This window comes from Xiphophorus couchianus, chromosome 9 (genome assembly GCF_001444195.1).
Source record: "Xiphophorus couchianus chromosome 9, X_couchianus-1.0, whole genome shotgun sequence".
Taxonomy (NCBI): domain Eukaryota; kingdom Metazoa; phylum Chordata; class Actinopteri; order Cyprinodontiformes; family Poeciliidae; genus Xiphophorus; species Xiphophorus couchianus.
In genome coordinates, this window is record NC_040236.1 from 3,577,039 (window position 1) to 3,604,405 (window position 27,367).

At 40.4% G+C, this 27,367-nt stretch overlaps 4 protein-coding genes across 13 annotated transcripts in view; 2 read left to right on the top strand and 2 right to left on the bottom strand.

The window, feature by feature from the left end:
• The window catches only part of arsg (arylsulfatase G), a 26,196-nt gene extending 17,397 nt beyond the window's left edge, over positions 1-8,799 (bottom strand). For 2 of the 3 annotated variants that reach the window (XM_028027816.1, XM_028027814.1), the window contains exons 1-5: positions 6,607-7,194; positions 5,325-5,549; positions 4,951-5,186; positions 2,214-2,328; positions 1,208-1,354 (exon numbers count right to left, since the gene is read on the bottom strand). In XM_028027816.1, coding sequence (XP_027883617.1) covers positions 1,208-1,354; positions 2,214-2,328; positions 4,951-5,186; positions 5,325-5,536 — 710 coding nt within the window. In that variant the 5' untranslated portion in view covers positions 5,537-5,549; positions 6,607-7,194. Of the gene's footprint in view, positions 1-1,207; positions 1,355-2,213; positions 2,329-4,950; positions 5,187-5,324; positions 5,550-6,606; positions 7,195-8,662 lie in introns of those variants that run through there. The other variant, XM_028027815.1, reaches the window with a different exon arrangement.
• Positions 6,243-15,852, top strand: LOC114150962 (monocarboxylate transporter 7-like). Of its 4 annotated transcripts, none has more exons than XM_028027810.1 (6): positions 6,243-6,450; positions 10,095-10,335; positions 10,446-10,589; positions 10,690-10,818; positions 11,720-12,631; positions 13,217-15,852. In XM_028027810.1, exons 1-6 carry the CDS (start codon positions 6,436-6,438, stop codon positions 13,507-13,509), a joined length of 1,734 nt encoding a protein of 577 aa, XP_027883611.1. In that variant the 5' UTR covers positions 6,243-6,435; the 3' UTR covers positions 13,510-15,852. The 4 variants fall into 4 exon arrangements, with proteins under 4 accessions (XP_027883611.1, XP_027883614.1, XP_027883612.1 ...); XM_028027813.1 differs by lacking the exon at positions 6,243-6,450 and adding an exon at positions 8,749-8,881; XM_028027811.1 differs by lacking the exon at positions 6,243-6,450 and having other exon boundaries at positions 8,921-10,272.
• Positions 13,731-23,547, bottom strand: amz2 (archaelysin family metallopeptidase 2). 5 transcript variants are annotated; one of them, XM_028027822.1, is made up of 9 exons: positions 23,366-23,544; positions 21,820-21,926; positions 21,073-21,150; positions 20,276-20,564; positions 19,352-19,525; positions 19,120-19,248; positions 18,863-19,026; positions 17,973-18,149; positions 13,731-16,318 (listed from the first exon to the last, which is right to left on the bottom strand). In XM_028027822.1, the coding sequence occupies exons 4-9, from the start codon at positions 20,562-20,564 to the stop codon at positions 16,160-16,162; spliced, it is 1,092 nt and encodes a 363-aa protein (XP_027883623.1). In that variant the 5' UTR covers positions 21,073-21,150; positions 21,820-21,926; positions 23,366-23,544; the 3' UTR covers positions 13,731-16,159. The 5 variants fall into 5 exon arrangements, with proteins under 5 accessions (XP_027883623.1, XP_027883625.1, XP_027883621.1 ...); XM_028027824.1 differs by lacking the exon at positions 21,073-21,150 and having other exon boundaries at positions 17,973-18,080; positions 23,366-23,547; XM_028027820.1 differs by lacking the exon at positions 21,073-21,150 and having other exon boundaries at positions 23,366-23,543.
• Positions 23,548-23,869: 322 nt separating this feature from the next.
• LOC114150968 (protein FAM104A) lies at positions 23,870-26,881 on the top strand. Its single transcript, XM_028027825.1, has 3 exons — positions 23,870-24,461; positions 24,650-24,755; positions 25,980-26,881. Exons 1-3 carry the CDS (start codon positions 24,445-24,447, stop codon positions 26,220-26,222), a joined length of 366 nt encoding a protein of 121 aa, XP_027883626.1. The 5' UTR covers positions 23,870-24,444; the 3' UTR covers positions 26,223-26,881.
• The last annotated feature ends 486 nt before the right edge of the window (positions 26,882-27,367 follow it).

Consider the following 27,367-nt stretch of genomic DNA (forward strand, 5'->3'; position numbering starts at 1 on the left):
AAATGTTTACATATTTGGCACAAAATGGCTTTATGAACTGTTTGGAAGGATTGCAGTTTGGTTTACTTGGTTTTTGGTGAGATAATGAATTATTAGATATGTATGTAATTAATTATTACAATGACTTTTCACCTATTCATGATCTGTTAAATTGTAGTATTTAACTAGAACCAAACTGTCCGTGGACTACAGGTGGAAATGAGCATTTTTTGCTGTAACCCAGCTTTGTTGCAGCAAAGCTGGGTTACAGCCGGTACCATGCATCTCTTCTTTTAAAAGGTTAATAAATTGTTGTACATTATCTCTGTGTGAAATAAATAAACCGTAACAGTACAAGGGTATGAATACTTTTTCATAGGCATTGTGTGTCTGTCAATGATGGAAACAAATATGGTTAAGATTAGAATGAATAACATGTAGATTAATGTGTAGCTTTTTGCTTTCCAGCCACTCAAAGCTGTGGCATTGACTGAAAAGTGCAGAGTTGGTTCACATGACCCCCTGGTGCAGCATGGGGTCATGCTGCCTTTTAATCAACAGCTGGAAGCAGCAGGGTTCACCGCCCTCCTCCTCATACGCTTCAAGCATGCACACACACCAGGAGTGTGTTATTGGTACAACTACTGTGCAAATATGCTCTAATAAAAACACTCAAGACAACAGCAAATAGCTAACGGCTAACAACTAATTCTGCTGGATGGGTCTTTGATTTTCTGACAGGTTACTACGACTGTCACAACACAAACATCAAATCAAAAAGTCAAAAGTAGTTCATTAACTGCTGGGTAAAGATGATGGTGTGATGTGTTTGGTGAATGTTGATTTGAAAAAGTTAGGAGCAAAACTGATTAACTTTATTCTGGTATTATTACCATTTTTGTTACAAATTTTCTCTGGTAATATGACTTAATTTTGGAAATAAAAAAAACATTTTATTCTTAACCTGACCCTATTGCTCTGCTGTAAACAGCTAAAATTTAAATTAATCCCTTCTTTTGTGAACACATTTTCTGTAAATTTCACAGCTTTTGTGTGCCTCCCACTTTTCCGTTAGTTGTAAATTGTGTGCTGGTCTGTATTGTCACAACTTATAAAAATCAATAAGAATGTCCTTTGCACAAACAGCAAGCGGATGTTATGAGTTATCCAAATGTTTGGTCTGGCAGAGATCAACAACTTAATCAATTCTGTGTTCACTGTGTTGCACCTTGCACTTTGTATAATCCTGAGAGCAGCAGATCTGTACTTCTCTGTTAGCGCCCAGAGGTTCAGCGGCTGCTCCACAATGGAGCTGTTTTCAACCAGAGGAAGTCCCACCTTGGAATAACAGCCACCGTGAAAACTCCTCCTCTGTCTACAACAGGAAGACACAATAACGTATGAGGGTCTGCAAACGTAGAGTTGTGGCATGATAGGAAATTAGTTTTAAATAAAAAGTAGCTTGATTTTTCACACAAATAATTACAATAGTTTGAAGGGGCAGCATTATGTGTTTTCCAGGCACATAGTGCCATTCTATAGCACAATCAAATAACTGTTACCTTAAGTTGTTAGAAAAATGTTGTACAAGTCAAATATGACTTAGAAGAAGCGTGACTTTGTAATTTAATACCTTGAAATTGGGCATCTGTCACTTTAAAAACTCCTATGATCACAAAAGCGCTGCTCTATTAACAATTTAACAATGTTTTTGCAGCGCTGTACTGAGAAGTAGCTCCTATAATGAGCTCTGCAGAAGCCCAGTTCCACCAGGTGTTTGCTAATTGCTGTTGGCTAGTCTGAAGGAGCTGAGTGGAGGAGTTCTGGGGGAGGACTGCTCTGTGAAGTGGAAGCTTGGAAATTGCAGCTCAGATGAGGACTTTTGTCCTCAAAGACCACGCTAGGTCCACCCAGACATCTTACAGAGCTGAAGGGTTGCCATGGAGATTAAAGCTTTTCTCAACCATGCATGAAAGAATCAAGGCAACACTCCAGGTATGTTTTTGATGAGCAAATCACATTATAACATGATGTAAACCCAAAAAAAAAAAATTATATTTTGCAAAACAATGTCCCTTTAATATTCTCCATTGCATGCCTTTTCACCAAAAGCTTCACACACCAAATTTACGTGAAGCGTAAACTACTATTCTTTGAAATGTCCAATATTGCGACTGTGCGAGAAACAGATGCTAAAGTAAAACAAAAAACAAACAAACAAAAAACAGCCACACCTGATCACTTGAGGTTCTGATGAAACACAAGGGAGACACGGGGGTAGATCATATCCTGGTGTATCAGTACAGCCCATGTCATTACTGTAGGGAATGCCGAAGTAATAATCGAATCCTGTTCACAAAACAAGAACAACTAGTCGGTTGTGGTTCACCATTGCTAAAACAATCTGCCATAAATGGTTATAAGCTGGTTCTGTTGGAGATTTCTTCCTGTCAACTTGGAGTTTTTCCTCTCCACTGTCGCTACATGCAGACTCAATATGAAGGATTGTTGTAAAGTCAACAACACATGCTGGTCCAGGAGGAGCGAATGTTGTAAGTCAATGACTTGATGCAATCTGCTGTGTTTCCTTAGATAGAAAAAACGTTTTAACTCGTTTATTGTTTGATAACTAGGAGCAAAACTGAATGTATGTAATGGACTTTGAATCTGTTAGTATGAACTGAAATGCTAGAAGAGAGAGGGTTGTAACTCAGCTGGTGAAGAAGAATCAGCAATGATGTGTTTTTTGTCACATTAGGCGCAGCTGGAAGATGGTTGGTGACCTTGTTTTGTACATTTCCTGCAGCGGAGACATAGGACTGTGAGGCTGGAGGTCCTCAGAAGGCCAGGCAAATGGAAGGATACAGGATTGTGCAAGAGGTGCAAATGTGCTCATGTTTCAATTTAAGTGATATGTAAAGACTGTAGAATGATTTCTATCATTGACTGTTTCAATAGATGTCAGGCATATGCAGTTTCTGCATAAGTTTATCACAACGCTATGATAGACACCTTTTTCTGAGTAAATCTAATTTTTGGCACTAAAATAGCACCAAACCAACCAAAATCTAGGACTCTAATCAGCCTCTGAAGATCCCCTGAGTTACCTGGCACAAAGCTACCAGTAGCAGACCTTTAGGGTCCAAGTTGCCAGCTAGTGCCTCTGACGACTGTGTGTTCAGCAAACTTCCCAAAAGCTTGTGAGTTCTTTAAAGAGGAAGTCAACAGCCTTTGATGGTCCTTCCTAAGGCATTTTTGGAGAATGGCTGAAACAACTATCCAGCTGAAATAGACCACTGTCATATAGGATGCCATCTTTATCAAGAGTGCCAGGACCTATCCAGAATGTACCCTGCTTCACACCCTTTGATTCTCTATACAGAAACTGCCCCAAAAGGATAGACACATGGAAAGATGTACTTTGTCAGCAATATAAATAGGCGGTAGATATTAGTCATGGTTAAAGCAAATTAATCTATTGTCATTTTACCATATTACTTTTGCATCAGTTGGGGTATCCTCTGCCTGATGGCATCATTTCAGACAGTTCATGAAAAAAGCGTCAGGAGTCTTAAGGGCCCTGCCCGGTCGGGCGTCATGCTAAAATCGGTTCTCGTTGTTTTCGAAGTTGGTTGACAAAAATTCCGTCATTTTGGCTCAGAATTTCATGGCTGTGTTTGTTTATGCAGAAAAAACAGCCCTAACAACTTAACTTCCAGATGTCAATTTTTCAGCCACAGAGCAGGAACAAGTCAAGTACATACTGCTGGACCAAAATACTGAACACTCCTTATTCAGTTCTGTTCTGGTTCAGCGGGCGAATGTCCAGAAGAAGCCTTATGCTCCTTTTTTTTGGCTTCTGACAACATGGAAAATAAAATAAGATATTCCAGCTTGTCAATCATTACTTCCTTCTTCGACAAATGTATGAACATATGTATGTAAGCTGAGATCCTTCAATGTGTGCAGCAAGATGTTGGAGACCTTCTATCACAGTGTTGTTGCTGGTGCTATCTTCTTTGCTGCTGTGTGTTGGGGAAGCAGCATCAGAGCCAGCGACTCTAATAGACTAGACAAAATCATCAGGAAAGCTGGCTCTGTACTGGGACTAAGGCTGGAGTCCCTGGAAACTGTGGTGGAGAGGAGGACACTGAAGAAGGTTCTGTCTATTATGGACAATAATCAGCACCCTCTCCACCACATAGTGGACAGACAGCGGAGCACCTTCTCACATAGGCTGCTCCAGCTCCGCTGTCGTAGGGACAGATACAGGAAATCCTTCCTGCCACATGCCATCTCACTGTACAATAAAAGCTAAATCACTGTTCTGCACTAATCAGTCCAATTTTGCACAACTGCACTGTGGCACACTTGCTGTACATATATTTACATATACATATCTGCCTTTTTTGAATCTTTGCAAGGACTGCTCTAAGTTGCTTTTTATATTAACAGCATTTTATATTTTCACAATTCATAGCATTTTATATTTTATTTTTTATTTTATCTACTACTACTACTCAGTGGTAGTTGTTATTGTGTCTTGTCTCTATGCTGTAACTGCGAAGTAATTTCCCTGCTGGGATGAATAAAGTACTTCTATTCTATTCTATTTACTATACTGGTATAAACCACATCTACATGCCAAAATACCATTGCTATAATTGCAACAGGAGGGGTTTCATGGCTCAGTGTGTCTTGTGGACCTTCAAGGTAGAGTACGAAAACGAACATTCCACACCCACATGACCATGACATCGGCCAGCACGCTCGGGCCGATGTTCTGTGCCCTGATCTTACAGTTACTCCAATTCTCCAATGACCCTCTTAACTCCTATCATTACCCTCAGCAGATTAGCAGAGACAATGCTGAGTACAGGTGGTACTGCTCCAATCAACACAGACAGGACTGGAATGCTAGTCAGGCAGAGGACAGAGTGAACTCAGCAGCAGCCTGCAGCCTAGACTCACCTCTGTTGTTTGGACTGTAAGGTCCATTGTGTCCGAGGTGCCATTTCCCTATAACAGCGGTGTAGTAGCCGGCCTGCTGCAGCAACTGGGCCAAAGTGACTTCAGACAGAGGCAGGCCAGCCACAGAGTTCACACCAAAGTTATGAGTCACTCCATTTCTGAGGCCATAGCGGCCGGTCAGGATAGCAGCACGCGATGGAGAGCAGGTGGAAGCAGGGGAGTGGTAGTCTGTTAATCTGGAAAAAGTTTATTCATACACATACAGTTTATGACATCGGAGGTCCTCTTCTAAGAAGATTACACTTTAATTACTTTGTTAACTTGTCATAGAAATCGGAGGCTCACATCTCATACATCACAAATAAAGGTTTTACCTGAGCCCTTGCTGGGCCATCTGGTTGAGGTTTGGTGTATTATTTGTGTATTTCTCTGGTTGGTTAACATCCAGGTCTCCCCAGCCTATATCATCTGCCAGTATGATGATAAAGTTTGGCTTCTTTTCTGCTCCTCTTTGTGAAACTGTGTAGATCATCAGCCCAGAAAGCAACGTCACAGTCTGGAGCAGCTGAGATACAGGCCTGACCATCTTGGGATAAAAACTGTGAAAAGGAAAACATGTTTGATTTAGAGCTTGGCTAATATATAATAATATTCAAGCCGTTAGAGAACAAACATCATCATGAAAACCAAGATGTAGAGAAATTTAAATGCCCGACATTATGTAAAATAGACGTATTCGAGCTTTACATCATGTTATAGCGTTGTTCGCTCATCAAAAACATATCTGGAGTGTAGCTTTGATTCTTTCATGCATGTTTGAGAAATCCTTTATTTTCCATGGCAACCATTCAGCTGTGTAAAATGTCTAGATGGACCTAGCACCGCCGCAGAGCTGCAAGCGTCAAAGCTTTCAAGCTTCTGCCGCACAGAGCAGGTCTTCCCCATGACTCCCCCACTCAGTTCCTTCAGACTAGCCAGCAGCAATTAGCAAACGCCTGGTGGAACTGAGCATCAGCTGAGCTCATTATAGAAGCTACTTCTCAGTGAAACACTTGTAAAAAAAAAAAGTTGTTAAATGGTTAATAGAGGAGCCATGTAAAGGAGCCATAAAAAATTTGGTACAAACCTGGAAAACATGTGGATTTAAATAGGACTTTCCACAGAATTCAACCTGAGAACCTGCAACCACCAATCAGAGTAGACCAAGTTTTAAAAAAGGCGTGTGTGCTTCTGTGGACGGTTATTACAGACTTAGAACTGGTTGCAACCAGATCCCACCGACCCTCCTCCCTCCTCCCTATGAATGTGACTCTGTGACACACACAGCACGCCTGTTCTCGGGGTTCACGCGTGTCTGTGGATAAATGCCTGAGAGAACATGTGGCTCACATACAGTAGGTGGGCTACCCTGCGGTCGCTCGCAGATGGAAGACAGAGAAAACAGTCGCAGCTACTCCGACGAAGAGCGGATTAATTTCAGCTGAAATGAGCAACTCTCAGGTCAGACAGAAACACTTCAAAACGAAACATTTCGCAAACTGGCATGTCCTCTGTGGTTGGCTTTCATTTATCACTGCTCCGCGAGCGGGGGAAAAAAACACTACCTCGGCTAACTGGGCTGTAAATGTCTTAAAAAGGCGACGTACAGATACTTACAGTGTGAGTGAGTTGTCCTTAAACAACAAGCACGCGACGACAAACAGCCGGCCGGCACGAGGACGTTGCGTCAAGCGCAGTGCGCGCGAGGATACAACCCGAAGTCAACATCTCCTCCAAGTACACAGAGAATCAGGCGTTTTGTTTAAAACCAACAGAATGTAAAATATGAGTGACTATGTTAGCAAATGTAAATAATAATCAGAAATGAAGAAAGGAGAGAGGCGGTGTGTGCTGGTTGTTAACCTGTTAATAAAATAAAAGATCATACAAAAAGTTTCCGAAGAAGGCAAAAGAAAAAAGAAAGGTAGAGGAAGTACAGGTAGGTTGCTTGTAAGTAATATATGCAAGACTTCAAAAACATCTCCAAGTCCTGTATTTTTCCGTCCTTTAAAATGTTTTAGTCTGTTAATGTCATGTTATACATGTTACTTTATTTTGTAAATAGATATGGGCAGCAAGTTATTCATGTCTCAAGACTTTGTTCCGTTTTGTCACATAACAGTGTATTTTCCGTTGGTAAAGTAGAAGTGGATTATTGCGAAGTGAAATGAAAACCTATATCATTTTTCTTGGTGATGGTCTGATTTTATACCTTTTTTTTAAACCAAATAAAAATCTGAAAAGTGTGTTGTGAATGTGATTTTTATTTACATTCACAACCCCTCCCCAGTTAAATCTTGCTGCTGTGATAATGGCTTAGAGAAAAACAACTAAGATTTCTTGAATATATTTTTTGGTCTGGACTTTGACTGGGCCATTTAAACTGTTCCATTGTCGTTCTGGCTTTACGTTTCCGGTTGTTGTCCTGGTGGAAGGTTAACCTCCACTCAGTCTCAAAATATCGTTTTCAGTTTTTTATTTTCCTAAAAGTAAAAAAGCATTTTCCTCTTTTTGTGTAGGTATGCACTCCCAATATAAAACCTTGACGTTTGTAATGTAATGTGATCAAATATGGAAAACTTCAAAGCACATTTCTTATATGCTTACTTAAGTTTTAACTTGATCATTTCTCAATCAATATAAATATTTATATGTATGTTTTAGTAACTATTAAGATCACATAAGACAGAATACATCTCAGTCTTTTCTATTCTCTATAGGTCATCTTTTGTTTCGGGTTGGCAATAAATGCCCATTTTCATTCATACACACCTGGAGGTGTATTAACATATTAACACGCTTAAATCTGGTTTTCTTGGTGTTTTCTAACAGTTTTTTTTCTTTCTTTCACATTTCACATCTCTGTATGTGTAATAGCATGGGACAATGGTTACTTACCCTTTATGTTTATCTGCTTTGTAAATAAAGTGTTATGCAACTACAGCATGCTGTGCAGAATAAGTCTTTCATTAAAGGTTTCCAGCAGATCGAAATGAACCTGGATTTACTCCACTGCACGCTTAGCGTACCAGCGGCGGTTATGAAATCTTTTCTTGTTGCGAAACTGAACAAAGCCATGAGGGGAAATTGCATAAGTTTCATGTAGTGAAGGTAAAATTTAAAATGTTACCCTTAAGAGGGACAGTTAGAGGAATGATGCAGAAACTGCAGATTGCTAATAAAAAGATGCACATTTTGTAATTGTTTGCATTAGGATTCATCTCCATGCCTTATTATAGGAGGATTACAGAGTTGATTGCAGTTCCCCTTTTGCAATTTCCAAAATGAAATTTCATTAAGTCTTTAATAAATTCATTGGAGGGTCGAGGAATAATGTAGCTTTTTCCTATGGTAATTCATATTTTATTCTTAAGTAGTAGATTGAAGTGTCAGTTAATGCACCACTTTTACAAATAAGGAACAAATTACTGTCAACATCTGGATTTTTTGCTCAATTTTGACCCCCCTCTCATCCCCCTCCTCAAGTATTAATAATTAATTAGTTTCTACCTTGCAGAAAGAGGCTGAACTTCAGCTACTGTTTTTTTTTCCTCTCTCCTGACATCTATCTGAACCGCACTGACAGTGTTTGTACATTCAACATAGCTGGAAGGATGAGCAGCATGTGAGTTGAACTAAAACTGCAGCGGTTCTGTAAAACAGATAATCTGACCTGTCAGTGAGGAGAAGAGGAGCAGGTCAGAAGGGAGGGTCAGGCGTCCTCTGACGGCTCTTCGCTGTTAGAACCACTGAGGCGGGTTCTGCAGAGTCCGACCGAACCAGCGCCAGCAGGGATTGGGACTCTAATCCGAAGCGCTCTTACTGCGGGCTCGTTGCATCCGGGAGGTGGCCGAGGTTCGGCTCCACATCGCGGACTGATCGCGGTTCAAAGGTCTGTGCATGTTTTGGTCATTTTCTAACTGCCAAAACATAAAAATAAAAGAATTTTTTTTTTAGTTTTAGTTTTAAAATACACATGTTTTTTTCTCTCTCTTCATAATGATAATAAAAGTCCCTCAAACTGACTGAGAATGACCCACTTTTTAAAATTCCTAATTTTGCGACCAATCTCTACGGTGACTGTAGGAGGCGCTATTTCCTTCTGTTCACCTCCAATGTATCCCACGTGTTTTTTAGGCTACAAATAAACACGTCTCAAATTTTTTATAAGCTTGGATGAAGTATATATATATATATAAAAATATATCGTTTTCATGTCACATGATCCTGCGACTGTATCGTTTGTTTTGGGGATGTGGAGGGTTTTCAGAGTACCAGTAAAAAACGAACAAACAAAAAGTGGCCTGTATTTCAATGTAACATTTTCTGTTTTAAAATGAATAACTGTCCCTTTTTCCTTTCCTGGTTTCTGATGAGAAAATCTCAAAAGATAATAATTCACTTGGGCAGATTGCTGTTCTTCTTTAAACAACACGGCGTGTTTCAGTGCATCTCTTCAAAGTAATAATAATTCTTGTGAAAATAATTTGATGCACCTCTTGCTTTCTGGTGCATCACAAGACATTCACATGTATAACTAGAAGTATTTCAGCAATACCTTTGAAAAAGTGAATCTCATTCATAAAGTGATATATTACAAGTCTTTATTTCTGTCAACATTGATGGTTACGGTTCACATCAAACCAGGATCTCATGGGAAATCTCATTTGATAATCTCACATAGTGCTGATTGAAAGTCAGTCATGCTTCATTTGTAACAGTGTGCACCGATTGCAGTTTTCTGGCCAATTAATGATTAACAATCTTTAAAAAGCCTGACCTGCCAATTCCAATTTTGGCTGATACCGTGTTTTTTTGTGTGTGTGAAATGTTGCCAAATATAGCAAGAAAGTCGTTGAGTTGGTGACTATTGCTAACTGCAAACATGTACATGACTCGGTGGGCTGGTCTGTCAGTGAAACCTCCCTCACAGCAGAGCAACAGAGGACAGTGGTTGATTTTTAGACCTTTGCTGAGGTCAGCAAGACCGGCAGATGTGATCGGCTTCAGTATCGGCCAATCAACGATCTCCCAAAATGAAGGCAATTGAGGCCGATTTATTGGTACACCCCTTTCAATTAGTAAAGCTTTTTTCTCTTTTGCAGAGCATGGGACTGTGCAGAGCTAAAGTAACCCAGTTCCTGGGGGCCAAACAGTACTCCAAGGCCCCTGACGGAGGATGGGGGTGGGTGGTGGCTGTGGCGTTCTTCCTGGTGGAGATGTTCACATATGGCATCATTAAGAGCTTTGGGATCTTCCTCCAGGACATGATGGAGGAGTTTGGTGAGACCAACAGTCGGGTCTCGTGGATCATTTCCATCTGTGTGTTCATCATGGCCTTTAATAGTAGGTGGCCGGTTCATCTGCCGCGACAGACTGGATGCAGCTCTGAAAAAAACAAAATCTAGCCCATGAGCGGCAATGATATTAAATCACATTTTGTTTGTAACCTGCAGGTCCTCTCTCCTCAGTGATGATGAACCACTTTGGCTTCCAGTTTGTTGTTATGATTGGAGGATTACTAATATCCACTGGCACCATTGCAACCAGCTTTACCAGTTCACTCAATCAGATATACATCACCTATGGAGTAGTGACAGGTATCCATTTGACTTCATCTACACCTATAATGAATTCTCTGAAGCTGTCCTACAGTGATGTGTCTTGGTAAATTAAACAAAAACGCGTTGAACTGTGCAGGTCTGGGCTACAGTCTGACTTTCCTGCCCACTGTGACCATCCTGTCGAAGTACTTCAGCCGTCGGCGCTCTCTGGTCACTGCTCTGGCTTCTACTGGGGAGTCCCTTGCAATGTCTGCCCTAGCTCCAGGTGAGAGCAAAGTCTCATCTGGATCTGATGATTTTTATGCACACATCCCAAGAGTGCTTTGTTGACGTATTTATGCTTTACAGTATATGTATTTTGTTGGGACTTATTCTGTACAGAGAACAGAGAATAATTTAAAAATGAATGACATGATTTAAAAAAAAAAAACCAAAACCCCAAAAAACAAAGAGGATTTGAATTCTCCCCATTCAGTCATTATGTTTTAGAACCACCTTTTGCTGCAATTACAGCTGCAACTTTCTGGGAAATGTCAATACCAGACCTACTCATCTTGAGGCCAACATTTTTTTTTCTAAACTTCTTCAACAAGCTCAGCCAGATTGCTGTTCCAGATTTAGATCATCAATTGGATTTAGGTCTGGACTTCAACTGACCCATTCTGAAACACAAATATGCTTTGATCAAAAGCCATGTCCATGGTAGCTCTGGCTGTATGGTTAAGCTGCAGATGTAGCTTTTATAAAAAATATATATGTTTTTGTACATATATTTGTTAAAACTGTCATCATATTGTGACAGTATAATATATATCATCTCCTCCACCTCCTGGCAAAGAGGCAGCAACAAACACAAAAAAATATACAGTTAAAAAGATGAGAAGCCATAAACAAGAGGTACTTGTCATTATATCGGTCTCAATAACTTTTAATTTGGATGCAAAAACACTGATTCAGTCAGCTGCTGTGAGAGACTAAGAGCGAGGAGTTGGCAGAAATTCCCTCAGAGAGGAAGAGTGGTTGACCCCATAGCTAGGTGTGACGATACCTTGTAGGGGTTATGATTGGTTGATACATGAAACAACATAAGACAAAATGTGTTCATTTTTAAATAAGCTGAGCAATCACACATTTAATTTCATCACTGCATTTCCTTTGCCTTTCAGGCTTTTCTGTGTTAAGAGATAAAATTGGCTGGAGACGCACCATGGCAGTGATCGGAGCTCTGCAAAGCGTCATCATCGTCTGTGGTGTGCTGCTCCGGCCAATCATTATTAAACCCAGAATGCCCCAAAGCCCAAACATTGACACGTCTTCCCCAAAGGAGCTGGAAGCACTCAAGAAACAAGAGAATGTAGACAGTTTGGTTCTTGAGAACTTTGAGACGACTAATGGTGTCCTGTCACTTAAAGACACCTGTACACCAGAGGAGAATACTTCCCTGGACAAAGAGGCAAGGCTAGAGACGACTCCAAACTCTCAGGAAAAAAGTAAAGAACCGGAAACAGAAAAACACAACAAAGATGACGAAAAAACGATGTACCAAGAAGGAGGATGCAACTCAGGCTGCACAAAGCAATCTGCTGCAAATTCTAGACTCCTAGACTTCTCCATCCTCAAAGACTGCAGTTTTATTCTCTACTCTCTGTTTGGACTGTTTGCCACTCTGGGTTTCTTTGCCCCTCCACTCTACATCATCGAGCTGAGCGTGAACCGTGGCGTGGAGCGAGAGCAAGCCACCTACATGCTCTCCATCATGGCCGTGGCTGAAATCTTTGGACGATTCCTCATCGGGTGGGTCCTGTCCCAGAATGTGTTCAAGACAAGGAAGCTCCTGGTACTCCTGATGTGTGTGGTCATGATGACAGTGGACTTAGTGGGATTTACGCTAGTGACAAATTTTTACACTCTGGGTTTGTGCTGTGCTGTGTACGGGTTCTTCATGGGAACCCTGGCATGCACTCACATCCCTATGCTGGCAGAGGACGAGGTGGTGGGTGTGGAGAGGATGTCATCAGCTGCCGGTGTCTATGTGTTCATCCAGAGCTTTGCTGGACTGGGTGGGCCACCACTTGGAGGTAGGAAAGATCTTTTCATAGGTAAACATTTCTAGTGGTATAATATTCTGATGCCTAAGCAAATGTATAGGCCCTTAAAAGTAGAGATGCACCGAGACATTTACTTGCGACACAAAATTGACAATTTGCAGCTTGATTGGTTCTGATCAGCAACTCACTGTTTGGAACCTCATTTAGCAAACACACCTCAAGTAAACACTACCAGAATGCTCAACAACAACAGCTCTCTTGACGTGGATGCTGTTATTTAGTGAAAAAGTGAGAGGAAGCATAGATATGCATGAGAGAACTGAATAAACAAACGACTCAAAAACATCGAACAGTATCGGAGGTTCATGTATTCCATTTGCGCAGCCTGAACAAGTCTGTGATACTTAAGACTTCCAATCATTTCAAATTTGTTTAGACACATGGATTTCTTCTTATTCCATTTTCTCTTAGTATGAAAACAAATATGTCACTGAGGACAGTGAGATCAGTTTCTCAACCCCAAAACGATCTGTGGAGGACCAAATAATATGATGCCATAGTTTTAGATTTGTAGTTTACTGAACTTGTTTCTCTGTGCCCATTCCATGCCTACAGGTGTGCTAGTGGATGTAACTACGGACTATGGAGCGGCATTCTACTCCTGCGCGGTGGGAATGGGACTGAGTGCTGTGTTCCTGGGACTTGTTAGACCTGCTAAAAAAGGGTTGCCCTGCAGGAGGAGAAGCCCGAAACACTCTGCAGTTGAACATGAAAGGAACCCTGGCTACAAGGAGGTGAGAGGAGAGAAGAAACCGGACCAAACTCACACGGCACACGACTGCTCTGAGACAGAAGACAAAGGGAACGTCAGTCAGGAAGGAGTCAAGGAGGTCACAACTCAATACTAAGCTGAAAAAACGCACAAGTAAAAGAACAAATCAAGTGAATGTAAGGGTATAAGGTGAACAGTCCAGGAGGCAGTAAAGAGAAGGTTCAGCACTTATGAGAGGGGAGTAGGCATGGGCTGGTTACTGGTTTCAAGGTATACCGCAATATAAAAAACATCACGGTTTCAAAACCACAAAAATTTTCCGTCATACCATTCTGGCGGTACAAGCGTGTTTTTTTTGTCAGAGATAGAGTGGAGGTCGAATCAAACCGGTCATGTGTAGCTGCACTATCACAATCCGTCCACCTTGTCTAAAAGAACAAAGTCCACTTTATGGAAGTACATCAGCTACCGCAGGAAGACAGATGGCAACTTGGAGGAAGAAGGTTGTCCTATGTGCAAAACTTGCTTACCATACTGTAGCCAAAGGAGGCAAACACGATCGTACATCTAGGAGAGCAATTTGCTAAATTAAAGGTAAAGTTCATGCTGTGGTGAAATGAACGAGCTACCTCTAGTGAAACAAATATCACCGTGTTTGTGATCTAGAAGGAACTTCCAAAAGCAATTTAAGTTGACTATGACTGTAGAGATTATGGCGATAGGCGAATTTGAAATGAAAATAAAGGGCTGTCGCGTGGCGCAGATTTTGGAGCTGCGCCATGTAGACAGAGGCTACCGACCGGGATGTGTTCACCCCACGTTCGTCTCCCATTGTCTTTCTCCCTTTCTCTTTGACCCCTTCCTGTCACATTGCTTTCAAATAAATGCCACTAGTGTAAACAAAATGTCCAGCAATAATAAAAAAAGAAATTCTAGTTAAATTCAAATGGCTGTTCTAAATGTTCTGGCAGCAACGCGTCATGTCAAAGAGGATCAGCCCACAATTCAGCAAACATGCAAGAAGCAAATTGCCTATACATTCACATCAAAGCATGCTAAAGAAATGCTAAATGATACGTCTTAGAGCTGTAATACTAATACCACACCTAGCCTAGCCATCCCAGGCCACTCTGCTCCATTCAAATCTCTGATATGCTCCAGGCTTCCTCCCATTGACTTGGAGTCTGCCAGTAGACTTTCTACTGGGCCAATCAGCATACAAGAGAAGTTGATCTTCTGCGCTGTTTTAGAAATGCACTCTCACTGCAGTTTTTGCAATGGCAGCAGAGGAAGTGAAGGAAGTCTTTCAGTCCATGTTGGCCACACTTTCAAATAATGAATTGACACCAACAGCCGCCTCGTAATTTCCGGAAGCTTCATAGCATCAAACTGGTGCATTACATCATCGTTACGTCACGGCCAAACATTAACGACTTTAGGAAAATTTAAAACCTCAACAGAGTCCACTCCTCTAGGAAGCAATCGTGTCTCAATAGCCGAGCGTTCAGACCCTCTGTACCAAGCTAAGAGTAGAACAAGGGGCTGACGTTTACCCGCCATGTGATACCACGACATGGTGATATTTTTACCTAACATATCATAGTGTCATAATTTCATACCGCCGCATGCCTAGACGGAAGTATCGCTGTGGTGTTTGATCGAAATAGGGAGTTGTACCTTAAATATGATCCAACAACCAGTATTTTTTTTTTACAAGTTTACACGCCAAATATAAAAATTAATGCTTTTTTTGTACTTTGTTCTGTGTTAGTGAAGAGTGTAGAGTGAATGAACAGTGACAGGAGATGTCACACAAAGGTGTGTCCTCAATAAGTCATCAGTGTTGCAGTGTGAAGTTAGTTAGTTTGTCTGGTATCAATCAGGGCCTAACACTGAAGCATTTTACATCAGCTGTTGATCAGTCTAACCACTCCTGGAAAATACTAGAAACTAAAGAGAGCTGCTAACAAAATATACTGCACAGATTTTATTGCAATTAATTGAAAATAAATAAAAAATTCCAAAACCTCAGGAGAATGTAACAAAAAGTATTTTCTTATTTTTTAATCTATTTTTTCTGTATATCAATCATTTGTCATTTTGTACCAAAGATGCATTAAATCGCAATAAAGCAATGATGTGAATTGAACTTCTTAATTAAGCCTTCCAGGCGTATTTTTGTGTCATGAAGCGATGGCTCATGCATTGATCACATCAGTCACTGAAGAGCCTGTATAATGTTAACACATCCATCCATGCAAAATGACCTGCTAATGCTAATCTGAGCATAAACACATCAGATTGCAGTTTGCATTTCAGACTAAAATAAAAATGTGACATTAAGTCCCTTAATTCACAAAGTTTCTTTCTCCTGTTGATTGTTGACAGTCCATCCAAATTCCCTCTTATTTTTAACGTGTCCCATCAGTGTGACACATCTGTCGAATCCTCAGTTTACACAATAAATCAATAAAAATATCTTAATGATCCTCCTGCATGTTTACTCGTGATAACCAGCTGCACTTGTGACCTGACCTTTTCTTCGTGTTTGAGCCAAATGAAGGAGAAGCAATTGGCCTAAAAGATGTCATTTGAGTATTTCACATGTTCATTCATTCATACACCAAGCTGTAGGCAACTTCGGGTTAAGTGTCATGAACAGAACACGCGGAAGCCGCAAGCTTCCAATTGCAAGATCCCAACCCTACCACTGAGCCACAGGAACAACCTTAAGAAGCTTAGACAAAACTCTTCATCAGCTGAATGAAAGCTGGCAGTCACTTCGGCTAACTTATTTCCAGTCTGTCCAAACAGCTGCGGAGCCACAGCCGGGATTCATTGAAGGCTTCGGTGGGTTTGTGAAAACGGACAGCAGAGTGGTGAACAGACGCCCCCTCTGCTTCTGACAGCTGACTCTCGTCATCTTCCATCCAGCAAAGTAAAGCCTGTTGAACACACAGAAAAATTTATTTACAAGAATCAAAGTAAAAATAGTGTGATGATGAATAAACTCTTCCAAAATATGGCAAAATCAAACTGTGAAGAACACAGTAACCATCCATTTATCAATGACTAAATAAATCATTTCTTGTACCTTGCCGGTCATATTTATGGAATCTTCTTGGAAGTACAACCTTATGAGCGGCAATCTTGGCAAAGTTGCTTTAGGGTTTTTTTTTAATGTTTTTTGTGTTCCATTTATTTAACAGAGACAGATGTACAGGAGAAATGGTTTTCAGTATTGTTAATTTTAAAAAAAAAATAAAGTAACAAAATGTGGGACTTGATACCAGTAGAGGAAAATGTTTCTATAAGGTTTACAAAAAGAGAGAGAGAAAAAAGATACTTATAGTTCTGGGACAGTCTCTAATCAGCAGATTAACTGGTTGTATATAGAACAAACTTCCAGAAAACTGCAAAACAGCTGAAACACGGAAATCCTTTAAATCAAGACTACACACCCTGCTTAGAGTTCTGAAATGGAACATAAACCAACATATTTAATGTGTTTTGATGATTTTAACAATGGCACTTGACAAAATGCAATGTTTGTTACTCGTTTTCACAATTATTGTCTGCATGATGTATTTATGTTTTATAAAAACATAAAACCATCATAAACAACAAGGCACTTTGAACTGCCTTGTTGCTGAAACGCCAGGTGAGGTGGTCAGAGTTGGGTGACAAAGTGTCATCTACCAAAGATTCAGGTCAAGGAGAAGAAAGAAAAAAACACTGTAGGCCGTCCTGAATGCTAAGGCTAGGTAACATAGCCACTGACGATGGCAGATAAACGGTTTTCCAGGTACGGGGAGTTGTTTCTCTGCCATTAGCACATATAGCAGTGAAGTTGATTGACAGCGCTAAGACTCGGCCTCTTGTCTCTGATTGGTTGTTTCTGACCTGGAGCGTGTCGTTTCTACACACAACAATAGCAGCTCAGGAAGGAGGTGGAGGAGACAGATTATCTGTCTCATGCTACATTGTCACGACATGGTAACACAAGTATGTGCAAAATAATATTTTTTATAAAAGTTACAATCTGCAGCTTTAAAGCAGGGCAGGGAAAGCTGGGAAATAGATGGAGCTCAAAACAGACCTTGAATTTGAAATAAAAGTTCAAATCCAACATTGTTTTTTAATCCTGTTTTGGATAATGAGGTTTATGCTTCAGGAATTTCTGAAGGAGAAGAGAACAATTTAACAACAAGAAGATCCTTAAAATGTTTATAGAGATAAAAAGAAAGAAAGAAAGAAAGACAATGTTACAAATTGTTACAGATAAACCTTCTTGTGGAGCGGAAATGTGCAGCATTCCGTTAGGGTTCAAAATTCAAGCAGATGCTGAGAAAGATATTTTTTAGGATGTACCAGCTCAGCACAGTGAGGTTAAAATTCAGTCCACCATGTGAACTCAGGCATGTCAGGGGGCAGAACACAGACCTAGATGCTACCAGAAAACCGGCTGACGTAATCAGAGTTTCTAACACCTGCGATACTTAAAACGCCGAGTTACTTTGCACTCATCATCATTACAACATGGAAATGTCTCCTGTACATTGAATAGTTGAGCATACATTAAGCAGAGTGTAGTTTTACCTTGTATCTGTCAGTAATTTTAAATCCAACTGCGACCTGAAGCTTGTGAAGGCAGATCGCACAGAGGTCCAGCGGTCTACGATCCGACTCCTCCAAGTGGTTCGATCCCTGCATGACACAGTTCATCCACTGGCAGTGCTTTATTCCAAACATATGGCCAATCTCATGGGTAATGGTCTGCAGCAGCATGTTACATACACCGTGTCATAGCAAATTCACAAACAGAACTAGTGAGATAAAACCACCTGCACTCGAGAGTTATCTCTAAACATGTTTTAGGCCTTAAAAGGTTGAAGTCATAAAATGTAACTGTCACTTTAGTCTTTGCAATTATTTTCAAAATAGAGTAGTTTTAGAGTACTACTTTTCTGAAATAAAAAAACGCCACCACTGAAAGAGAAAGTGTGACGTTAGGGTCATTGTAGATGAAAGGAAAAACAGGAGTAGTACATTTTTGAAAAGAAAAAAAACCAAACTCAGACATTTTTAGATTAATCTCAGAAATTTGCTAGAAAGAAACTTGGAAATTTATGAGCTTCAAAGGTTAAGAATTTTCAACTTTTGGACATTTCTGAGATTTTGTGTTTCGAATAACTGTTTATGACTGATCTTTTAAATCCTTGGGTGGGGGTCTCAGTTTGATAGGCATCCAGGCACATTCCTCCTCATGCCTCCTTAATGGGCCAATCAGGGGCCGAGTTCAGCTTTCTCAATATGATGTCATCACACAATCGCGTAATGCAACTTTCAGCTTTGTTCTCAGCTGTTCTGCGCTAACTTTTTAATCAACTTGCAAGCATGAAAAATGAATATAACTATCATAAGCCACAAATATGAGTGCAACTAAAAATGGAAATGTGTAAAAATGATTCCATATGCCCTTTAACAACCTTGCAGGATCGAAGCAGCAGAGTGCTGGTGATGGGTGGAGTGTAGTATCCCTGGAACACAGAGAAATCTCCCTGCCTCGGCTGAAGCTTCTTCTTCAGCCTCCCAGCATAATTTCTGGAGTAAAAGTGGTCGTCATATCTGGCAAAGCTGAACACACCCATCCCTGATGGGGGTGGAAATTAAAGTCACACTCTATGCATTTGAGCGCCATCTAGTGGTTGCGGTACATTTTCCTTTATGACAACAAAAAGCTCACCGTCACTGAGAGAAGCCTGACCAAACACAAAGTTCCAGGAGTCCTTTGGGTAGAGGTCAATCATCGTGATTCCAACTATGCAGAAAGCATCTTTTGGTTTTCTTTTCCCCAGATACCGTAACAAGTCACCTTTGTTTCAAAAGGAAACAACAAACAGGTCGTGTCTGAAGGGAAAGCAAAGGCAACTGATATCGTGAAGCAAAGCTTGGATAAAGAAATATGTCTGAGTTACCTGTGAGAATTTGCAGGTTGTGTGAGCTGCTGTTCACCCTAAAGGAGCATCCTGTTTCAGACACACTAACTGCTGGAAGCAACTTAACAGAAAGCCCACAGAAAAAGGCCTGGCAGTAATCTCTGAGCCATTCAACATACTGGTCTGTCTGGAGTCCCTCGTCTCCAAAAGAACCTGCAAACAGACGCACACAGTTTGATATTTCAAAAAATATTTAGCTTAACTGAAACACACCTATAAAAAAAAAAAAAAGTTTTTTTGATGAAAAAAATGTTGGGACTTCAATGAGGTGGTTTCTTGGCCACTTGTTTGTAGAAAACACCACAGTGGCAAAATTGTGTTTTTTCGACATCAGTGGATTTGGAAACACAGCCATTCATTCCATTGGAAATGTGCTCAAAACTTTGTTGATACTCTGATCATGTCGAAAATACACAATTTCACAATTGCAATGTTTCTAATAGGTAAGAAATACAGTTTGAATCACGTAAACAAGTTTGTCCCCATGATGTCATTAAAAAAAACGCGCCTTGGCTTCAACCTTCTAGCACTTCCTGTCATCTTCATCACTGTTTTCCAACAGTAGTAACAACCTGCTGTTGATCACTTGGCTCGTGTGAAAGATGTGCTTCCATTGCAGTTTTGTGAAATATGCTGATGTTAACATGGCCTCAGCAGAAAAACTTTTTTATCGAACATTAGTTTTTTTTTCTAAATTAGCCTCCTTTTATTAAGCACATTTATTTCAGTAATTTCAATTTGCGCAATTTTATGGTCTTTGGAAGCGCAGCTGGGGTTTTGTAAAATAATACATCAAATTTGCAATACCCCTTGAATTTTTTGACAATCTTCAACCTTCCAAGAAAAACGCATTTTACAAGAAATTAGAAAAGTTCAAGTCACATGTAGCACAAGCTCACTCACCGATAGTTTGTATGTAAATAGTGTTGTGGCTTGAGTCAGGCGTCTTGCGGTGAGGGTCTCTATAGAAAGCCTCAAAGTCTTGAGGTTCCTCAGGATGAGCAACGATCCAGTCCGAGTCAGAGTGAAGAGTGATGGGCTGGAAGAGAGACCCTCGCTTCCCAGGGTGCAGTCCTCCCTCCAGAAAGCGTCTTTCTCCTTCTGTGTAGTCGCCGTATAATTTAGCCAAAGCCGGTAATTTAGACACTAAAGCCCTGCAGAGCTTCTCCTCAGAATGCTGGACCACGTTCATCTGTGGGATGGGGGAGAGAGATAGAATGAATTTATATCAGAATAATAAAAACAAACTTTTACTGCAGCTAAACCTAGCATAGTGTATCAGTGATTCCTCCCCTCAACCCTGTTGCTTGTCTTTAAAGAAAACTGCTTCACTAACACTTCTAAAAACTGGTAAAAAAGACAAACTGAAGAGTTAAAGACACTGGAACAGAATTGCTTTTGCTGTATGCTATTAATAATTCAGCAGGGAGGTTGAAGATAAACAAAAGTCCATTTTTTGGCAGGCACCTTTTGCCTTTATAATAGAAACAATTATTCAATTTATGAATGTTCTCTATTTTTAAGGAATCTCAGCAGCTGGATTGCTCCAAACATTTGAGCTAACCAACCACAGATATACACTGATGTATGTTGACCCAGGTTCTTCTCACTTTTTATAAATTTCTTTACATATTCATTAATGTTATGATCAGGGCTTTGTGCGCACTCTATATTCTACGTCCTTAATTAATGACACTCACTGTATCTTTACAGTATGTTGCTTGTATTTCTCATCACTACAGGAAGGATCTCTGGCAGCAGTCAGTCTAGCAATGAACCTAGAAAGCCTCAGAGTAAAGAGACAGCTTGGTGTATAACTGCCATGACATAACACCTTTAAATTTGAACAGCAGAAACGATATTCCACAGTAACGTATCCTAGATGACACCGTCAGCTGTTAGCAAGCACTGCTAATCCACCTCATTTGCTTATGCTGCTCCTCTGTATGGTTAGAAAGCTGGGCAGAAAGACGCTGGAGTCAGAGAAGGTTTGAACTTCCTTCCCCTCTCTCTTCATAATATTATGTCTGATTTGTTTATGAAAATTGACAGGTACAACAGAGTTCGTTCAGTTGCACAGCTGTTTCTGACTGAGTTAATGGCTGTACATCAAACTACACCTGACTCAACTCCCTACATCGCTGCTACTGGCTCAGGTCTACTCACAATAGTTAGTACTGTTTTTATGGAAAAGTGTGGTGTGATAGAAATTCATTTACTTTTGGTAAAAATTCATTTACTTTCTCAGTGAAGGTTTATGTATTTAACATTTCTTTACACCTGTACACAACTTTTACACAGTAATGCGTATGCTTAAAAAGCTACATACATGCGCTATAGCTAATTTCACTGTAAAGGTATATATATACCAAGAATGTGTGTTTAAGTCTTTTCAAGAGAGAGAGACAGAGAAACACAAAACTAACGGACAAAGCAGAACTCCTGACCTGAGCCAGAAAACCTGAGACGTCCGGAAGGCTGATGCAGCCCTGAACCCGACCGGAACCTCAGAACAGTTCCTCCAATGGGCAGACCCGCCGGTTCTGTCACTGAGCTGCAGGAATCCCAAAGGAAAATCACTTCTGAAGGGAAGAGATTAAACACACACACACTAAGTGGCTATTGAAGCACAATTGAACCCAACATGGACGATGGGTTTCTGCTTCTGTTTGTGCACAGAGAACCAACACTCTGTTAGAAACATTTGAACTTTATTATTTTTTCTAAAATTGATCATTGAGAGGAGCAGGATGGACCATCACACACAAGTTTGTATTTATGGGATCACTCTTGAATGAACAAGTTTAGCATTAGCTAGCATAGTCAGTTTACTGCAAACTAAATATAATTTTACAGATGAATGTAAGTTTATTGCAGCAGAGGCTGAAATAAACATTAAATCAAAGACGCCTGCCGGTTCTCCGCACTCAGAATAATGTCAGAAATTAAATTAATTCATTGCTTCTTTTTAAAAACATTGTCACAATACATTTTGAATGATTACACGACTGAATGTTAGGATATTTTTTATTATTATTTATTTTTTAAAATATTACAGGTAATTTGTTAAAGGCTGCACAGTTAGCCATATCAGTGTCATGCCTTATTGATCACATTTATGTGTACTTATAATGTATCATTTGTGTTTGACTGGAATAAATAAATATATTTAAAAAGTTCAGTCCATGTTGGTTCTGATCCAAAACCTCCATCCAGTATAAATGATGTTTCTTTACTTTGTATTGGCTTCCATTCATTTGCATTTCTGAAACTCTGACCTCTACCCTGAGCCTGACCCCTAAGACAAAGCAGATTTATTTCTACAGCACATTTTCAGCAGCAAGGCAACTCAGGAGGAGAAACAACAACAAACCAGCAACGTGAACTCAGATAAACGTTGGGTTGCTGTGGCGATGTAAGAGGAAAAAGAATAAAGATAAAACCCCAGATGTCTGCCTTTACACATCCAGAATGAGAGAGAGCATGTCTGGTTCTGGGGATCACAGTAAATTGACCTCAACCCTTTGAAAAAGTTATAGAAAGCACTTAAAGTCAGGTTTGTGCCAATAAACTATTGGAATCGTTATTTTTCCACTTGCAAAAGAATCAAAATCTAATGAAAGTAGAAGAAATTTATAGGGGAGGGGGGGGGAGTAACAGTTATTTTAGTAATTAATTATTCCGATTAAGCATATAAAAGAAATTGCCACATTCTCCAGATTTTTCATATTTCCCTTAACTGAACCTACCTAATACTATGCTTGTTTTTAGCATATCGCTAGCCTAAGCTAATTGAGTGAAGTTCCCTCTGTTGGCTGGGTAGTGCCCAATTTAACAACATAATGAAACGTTTCCTTTCTTCTTCTTCTTGATTCTAATTGGCGGGTGGCAAAAAGTGTTTGGTATGCATTACCGCCACCAGCTTTCCTTTTTGAAATAGTAGTTTCTGTGTAGGTAGAAAATAGCTGTAAACAGGAGCTAGCAAAAGCTCACCCTGGTATTAACGTCCAGCTTCTTCTTCTTCTTCTTCTTCTTTAGATTTTAACGGCAGCTTGCATCCATTTTTGTTGCACCACTGCCATCTCATGGATCCTAATTTCTATACCTCAAATTCTCCTAATGAGCCCAGTATTATAACGTCCAGCTGTACCTGATGACGCAATGTAAACACAGAGGCGGAGTCTTAATCAGGCTGAAGTTCGCATCAATCTTGTAGGGTCAAGTCCGAAACTTCACTAAAGGGCTATTCCGCTCATTTAATACTGAAATACAAAGAATCGCCATACGTGACCTGGATTGTTTTGAATTGAGTACAGATTATGTACGACACAGTTTGTGATTTTTATGAAGACTCAAAAACTAGACATTCTAATGTTTTTGTTTTCCCAAATTGGAAAAAAAAAAAATCCGTAAATCACAAACTATTTAATATGTAATAAGTATAAAATACAATATATTTTTTTTCTTTTTTACCCATTCTATAAGAGTTTGAACTACATCGGATAATGGTCGTTGAACGGAGCGGAATATTCCTTTAGTCAAGTTCTGAATATGATGCCAACTTCATCGTCTGAGAGAAGCGGCTCTCTGAAGCGGTATTACTAAACAACTTCCTGGTGCCTGGAAATTAGAAGTTTAATATCTTCCTAATTTATCTGTTGTTGTGTTTCATGGAACCACCGCGAGCCTCGTGTAGCAGCTCGACGCCATAAACGGTGTGAATACGAAAGCGGAAGAAGTGTTTGGCTAAAGTAGTTAGCTGCGGGTCGGTTCGCTCCCTTCTCGCCGTCATGCCTTGAGTTCCCCGAGATTACGCTGAGTGAACGAGAACACGCAGCAGTAGGTTCTGTGGGTTCGCTCAGAGAACACGTCGTAGAACCGAGGAGAGCCGGACTACCCAGTGCGGGGGCTGGTGTGTTAGCTGTACCGAGTCGGCTCCACTCCCCGAGGCTCTCCGGTGAGATTTACACTGAGTGCCACCGAGAAATGCTCGTAAAACTAAGCCGCTGTCAAAGCCTCTGAGGGAGACTTCACAACTCGGTGCCAAATATCATCCGTGTCAGGCTGCAGAAATGCTGACTGGTAACAGGTAACGGAACGAGTGTCGTCATTTACTGCATTTTATTGAAATGTCATAGTTTCCTCTGGCTCTTGTTAAAGACAAAGTGTTCAGATGTGGAACATATGAGATGTGTGGCTCTATTTTTGGTTCTTCTTCCTGCCTCTCCCTGCCCTGCAGTTCCCCCTGTCACACGCTCTTGTCCGGTTTCTGCACAGGAAGCGACGCCGTAGCGGTGAGAGCGCTGAAGATCAGCAGCTGAACCCGCAGCCCAAGAGGTCAGGAGGGGGTCCCTGCCTGCTGGTGTCGGACCTGGACTCGGAGGTTAGCTCTGCTCTTCACAGGTTCTTTCTCATTCTGCAGAAAGTACTGATATCTTTTGAGTGTTTCCATATTTCGCGAAGGCATGCATGATTTTCACAGATAAAAAGTCATAATTTGTATTCAGCCAGCGTCAGTCAATGTTTTAAACCAAGAGTGTTCAGAGTGGAGCCCAGGGCCATCCAAGAATAAATTCAATAAATTAGGACAAAACTTTCCCACTTAAATTCAAATCTACTTACAAAAATGTTAGACTCAATACAAAGTCATCATCTTTTCCAAGTTTTCTGGTTTCATGGTAACTTCTGCTCACTGACTTTACTCTAAAATCCACCTTGGTGCTGTCAAATCTGTTTCTATAACTGCTTTATTAAAACTTTTTTAAATACAGCAAGTGTTTTCAAGAGAACTGTGATCTAGACCCAGTTTTTGCTTTTTTTTGTTCAGTATAAACAGAGTATTTTTGTCATTTTTCCTCAACTGAGCCCAGAATGATGAGCAAACTGCCTTTCATGGAAAACGTAAAACAAATCTGAGGTTTGGGATTCATGATCCCATTCCTACCTACTTTTATTTGTTTCCTTTAAATAGTTCATACTTGGTTTTTTGAGAAGCAAAAATAAAATCACAGCAACACTTTGAGTGATAATTAGTTTTCATATAGATCCCAAAGTACAGTTTTGCAGAACCCCATTTTACCTGTTGTTTGCGATTGTCATCTGTTTGGACAATATCACTTTATCAAGTCTTTTCAAACTACAGACTACAAAGTACGTAGTTAAAGTATGTATGATTTGTGCTGATATTGTATTGGTATTGGCCAATACTTAAAATTGCCACGTCGATATCGTATCGGTAGTGGAAACATTTTATCAGGAGAGCCCACCTGAAGACCAGTGGTTGCTAAGTTGTCACATTTTTTGCATTAAAAACATTGGAAACCATTTATCATTTTCCTTCCATTTCACAAATATTCATTATTTTTTATGTTCATCACATAAAATCCCAATGAAATCCATTTAATCATTGTTTTAAGATGGTGTGTGAATACTTTATCAAGGCACTGTGAATGTAATAAGTGTCCTTGTCAGTAGAAACGGTGGACATTTAGAAACGTGTAGTTCTGCTTCTCCCAGGAACTGCACCACTCTCTGCTAGAGCTGAGAATATTTTATTTAAAGCCCCGCATCTCCTCCTGCTCTCCCTCCTCTCTGTGTGCCTCTGCAGTCCTCCAGCAGCGACAGCAGCAACGGAACCAGCAGTCCAGAAAGGGCAGCTGAGGCCAGCGCCGGGCCGAGCGCGCGCCACCAGAAGAACTGCGGCAGACCGGAGCGTGAAGACTCGGCTGGCTCCTGGCAGCGCCGTCTCCATGGCCACGGGCAGAGCGCCTCCTACGACCACATCAACAGAGTCCTGCGGGAGGCGCACTTCAGCAGCCTGCAGACCAGAGGGTGGCTGGGCTCGACGTGACCTTTGACCTCTTCTGTTGTGTTATTTAGTGTTGACGCCGTCACAGCATCCTGGCGCGGGGTGTCGGGGGTGGAGTCTGGTGTGTGTATGTGTGTGTGTCTGAGTGGGAGGTTAGGAGAGTCGATGAGCCGCTCAGCTCATCTTATCATTGGTTGAGACCATAAGCACATCTTCGACGACGTATTAATATCGTAGTTAGGGAAAAAAAGGGAACAGTAAATTTCCGCCAAAAAAAAATCAGAAATTTTTAATCTCTTTTTTTTTCTTCTAGAAATAAACAAATGAATTTCTGATTTTGGGAAGTCGAAAATTTGCTAGAAAAATCTCTGAAATTTTCAGGGTAATCTCAGAAACTTGGGAGTTTTCAGTTTCAAAAATCGAAAACTTTCCAACTTTTGAAACTCAGAAATGGCCCTGATATGTCGTACACATCCGCCTTTCCATGGCCTAGCCACTGTGTCTTTTTTTTTTTTCTCGTGCTGTGTTGATGTGTGTGTGTGAGTGTTTGTACGCACCTTGTGCACTTTATTAAGAAGTATCATTCTTTTTACATGCGTGCGTTGGTGCATGGACATTCTTCATTGGTGCTAATAACAACAGAAGTGTGACGATGATCCAAAGTGCTTGTGAATTGAAATAAAGGTATGCACTTTACTCCAGTTGGCTGCCTGTTTCTAATTTTCGTGGCATAATTTAGTAACAGCATGGTATCGACATGCATAGCCTATCGTGATCTAAAAGTGTTTATTTAAAACAAAAGTTTTTGTTAAAAAAATAACAGAACATTGAAAATTGGTTAAATATTACAGTTTAATAGACACTCAAGAAAAATAGTGTTTTATTTTAACGTCAACGATACATGTCTTCAAACCAAGACCTCCTCACCTTTGCTTAATTCTTTTTTTTTTTATATATCCCCTCCAGGGGGTCTTTTTGTGGGCTCTAGAGTCCCCTTTTTTTTAAAAGCATCCATTTTTAAACCTTGAATGTAGTAACTACAACGTGCTATGCTAAGCTAATTGTTAAGCTAAAACCTCATTTCAAATCTGATGTGACATTTGGGTGTTTGACACAAAAGGGCACACAATTATTTAAAGCAACCTGAAAGAACTTTATTTCAAGCATCACGGCTCATTTTTTATGCG

Coding starts and splice junctions, on each gene's coding strand:
- LOC114150962 (XM_028027809.1), top strand. CDS start 10,026: ATGAAGGCAATTGAGGCCGATTTATTGGTACACCCCTTTCAATTAGTA. Junction 10,336..10,445: donor GTTCATCATGGCCTTTAATA/GTAGGTGGCCGG, acceptor TGTAACCTGCAG/GTCCTCTCTCCTCAGTGATG. Junction 10,590..10,689: donor CACCTATGGAGTAGTGACAG/GTATCCATTTGA, acceptor TGAACTGTGCAG/GTCTGGGCTACAGTCTGACT.
- amz2 (XM_028027822.1), bottom strand. CDS start 20,564: ATGAACGTGGTCCAGCATTCTGAGGAGAAGCTCTGCAGGGCTTTAGTG. Junction 19,526..20,275: donor TATTTACATACAAACTATCG/GTGAGTGAGCTT, acceptor GTCTGTTTGCAG/GTTCTTTTGGAGACGAGGGA. Junction 18,150..18,862: donor TGCTGCTTCGATCCTGCAAG/GTTGTTAAAGGG, acceptor ATGCTGCTGCAG/ACCATTACCCATGAGATTGG.
- LOC114150968 (XM_028027825.1), top strand. Junction 24,756..25,979: donor TGTCGGACCTGGACTCGGAG/GTTAGCTCTGCT, acceptor GTGCCTCTGCAG/TCCTCCAGCAGCGACAGCAG.